This window comes from Onychomys torridus, unplaced genomic scaffold (assembly GCF_903995425.1).
Source record: "Onychomys torridus unplaced genomic scaffold, mOncTor1.1, whole genome shotgun sequence".
Lineage (NCBI taxonomy): Eukaryota > Metazoa > Chordata > Mammalia > Rodentia > Cricetidae > Onychomys > Onychomys torridus.
In genome coordinates, this window is record NW_023413572.1 from 7801 (window position 1) to 10323 (window position 2523).

At 41.1% G+C, this 2523-nt stretch overlaps 1 protein-coding gene across 1 annotated transcript; it reads left to right on the plus strand.

The window, feature by feature from the left end:
- The first annotated feature begins 604 nt into the window (after positions 1-604).
- LOC118576338 (olfactory receptor 10T2-like) lies at positions 605-1570 on the plus strand. Its single transcript, XM_036176634.1, has one exon. It carries the CDS (start codon positions 605-607, stop codon positions 1568-1570), a length of 966 nt encoding a protein of 321 aa, XP_036032527.1.
- The last annotated feature ends 953 nt before the right edge of the window (positions 1571-2523 follow it).

The following is a 2523-nucleotide window of genomic DNA, read 5'->3' on the forward strand; positions in this document are numbered from 1 at the left end:
CTGGCATCAACTAACACCCAAGCAGCTGGGCACACGTGTGAGGATTTTCCTTGATTGGATCATTTGAGGTGGGAAGACATATCCTAAATCTGGACTATACCTTCTGGCGGTAGGCTGTGTGAAAGGACATGGGAGAAGGAAGCTTTGACTGCTTGTCCTCATTCTCACGAACAAGTTCATCTATCCTGCTGCTGAGGCATTCCTTCACTGGTGTTAGAACCAGCTCCTCTGGGATTCCAGTGTAGACAGATGACCAGTTGAGTCATCCAAGATGTCACAGACTGAACAACTCTCAGATTCTTGGACTTTCCAACATAACACGAGGCAGCCACTGTTGGACTAGATGAAAAACAGACAACAAGCCTTAGCCCTCACCTATGTAATCTGAATGAATTTACATACTAGAAATATTCTTGCCACTTAGACTCCTAATTTTTCTCCCAGTCACAGGCATCCAGGTCTCTCCTTTGGTTATTGAATTCATTAACCTAGGTGATCTTGATTAAAATCTGGTGATATCAGTGCAGAATCTCTTCACAAACATTTCTGAGTCTTCACCTTAAGAATACATTCTGCCATGGTCAAAATCACTGCTGCCATGAGAATGGACAATCACACCACAGTGACCACGTTCCTTCTGTGGGGATTTTCCAGCTTCCCAGAACTGCAAAATCTGCTCTTCATTGTGATTCTCCTCTCCCATGTGACCATCCTCCTAGCAAATGCATCCATCATGGTGGCCATCAAGCTCAACCACAACCTTCACACCCCCATGTACTTTTTCCTCTTTGCCCTGTCCTTTTCAGAAACGTGCACCACTATGGTGATCCTACCGCGAATGTTAGTGGACTTGGTATCAGAGAGCAAGACCATTTCTCTCCCTGAGTGTGCCACACAGATGTTTTTCTTCTTTGGATTGGGAGGTAATAATTGCTTCATCTTATCTGCTATGTCCTATGACCGTTACACTGCCATCCACAACCCCCTGCATTATCCAATCCTGATGACTCAAAAGATCTGCTTTCAGCTTATCATGGCCTCTGCTGTGCTTGGCTTCTCAGTTTCTCTGTGCATTGTCATCATAATATTCAACTTGTCCTTTTGTAACTCCAACGTCATTCAGCACTTCTTTTGTGATATTGAGCCTGTGGTCTCCCTTGCCTGTAATTACACCTTTTATCAGAAAATGATTCTTCTTGCATTCACTGCCTTTGTGTTGGTGGGCAGCTTTATTTTGATCATGGTATCTTATGTCTTCATCGTGACAGTGGTTGTGAAGTTGCCCTCTGCCAAGGGAAGGTATAAGACCTTTTCAACTTGCTCCTCCCATTTCACTGTGGTGTTCATACATTATGGGTTTGCTTGTTTTGTCTATCTGAGACCCAAGAACAGTGACTCTTTCAGGGATGATACACTGCTAGCAGTGACTTACACTGTTCTGACACCTCTGCTCAACCCCATCATTTACAGTCTAAGGAATAAAGACATGCAGATAGCTCTGAGAAAAGACCTAGGCAATATAATCAACCTTTTCCCTAAAATTATAAATAAAAGATCCCAAAGGGCTTGAAAATGTGTATGTTGTTAGGGGGAAATAGAGCACTTAATGATTAAAATGGTTATTTAGTAAAAAAAAGCAATAGTTTTCTATTTCATTATTTTTTTTATTTTTGAGACAGTGTTTCACTATATAGCTCCAGCTGGCCTGGAACTCACTGTGTAACCAGGCTGACAGAGACTGACTAGTATTGCTAGGATTAAAGGCCTGAACCATCACATCCAGATTTTATCCATTATTTTCTAATGCCAGATCTAATCAATTCTCACTCTTCTTCAATGAAATGCTAAAAACCCACATATTTATATGTACATATTGTATATGTAGAAACTCACATACATATACATGCTAGACATACAAAACACATTTTGTTATGCCATATTTTCATGTTATTGACTTTGGAAGAAAAAGGGTGTTTAACTGAAAAACCATGAGGACAACTAGAAGAGGGAGAGGAAGGGGAAGAGGGAGAGAGGAAGAAAGAAAGAGGAGGAGGGAGTGAGGAGAGGACAGGGAAAGTAGACAGATCACAATTATTAATATATGTATATTATCACATGTAAATGTAGAATTCAAAAGAGGAAGTGATCACCACACAGAAGAATTTCAAAGGTTTAAGAAACCTTTTGGTTTACCTCGATTCCAGTAAGTTATAAAAATGAGACTGCAATGAAAAAAAATGTTGAAAGCACATACTGACTAAATATGATAATAAAATGCTTGACATGATGATACACTTCTGTAACCATAGCCCTCAGGAGGATGAGGCAGGAACGTCATAACACTGAAGCATCCTATTGTTCTTTCTGAAGCCAGAGAGAAGCTGCTTGCCTAGGACTCTGAGGCAAAACCTTTCTTGCAAGCTCCAAAAACTCCCAGGACTTCTAGAACCTGTATATCTACAGGGTCCAGTGCTCCAGAGGATCACAGAGTTTGGGGAATCAAAGACACAGTGTTCCTGGGGT

Excerpts from the sequence above, each read along its gene's own strand:
- LOC118576338 (XM_036176634.1), top strand. The coding sequence starts at position 605 with ATGGACAATCACACCACAGTGACCACGTTCCTTCTGTGGGGATTTTCC.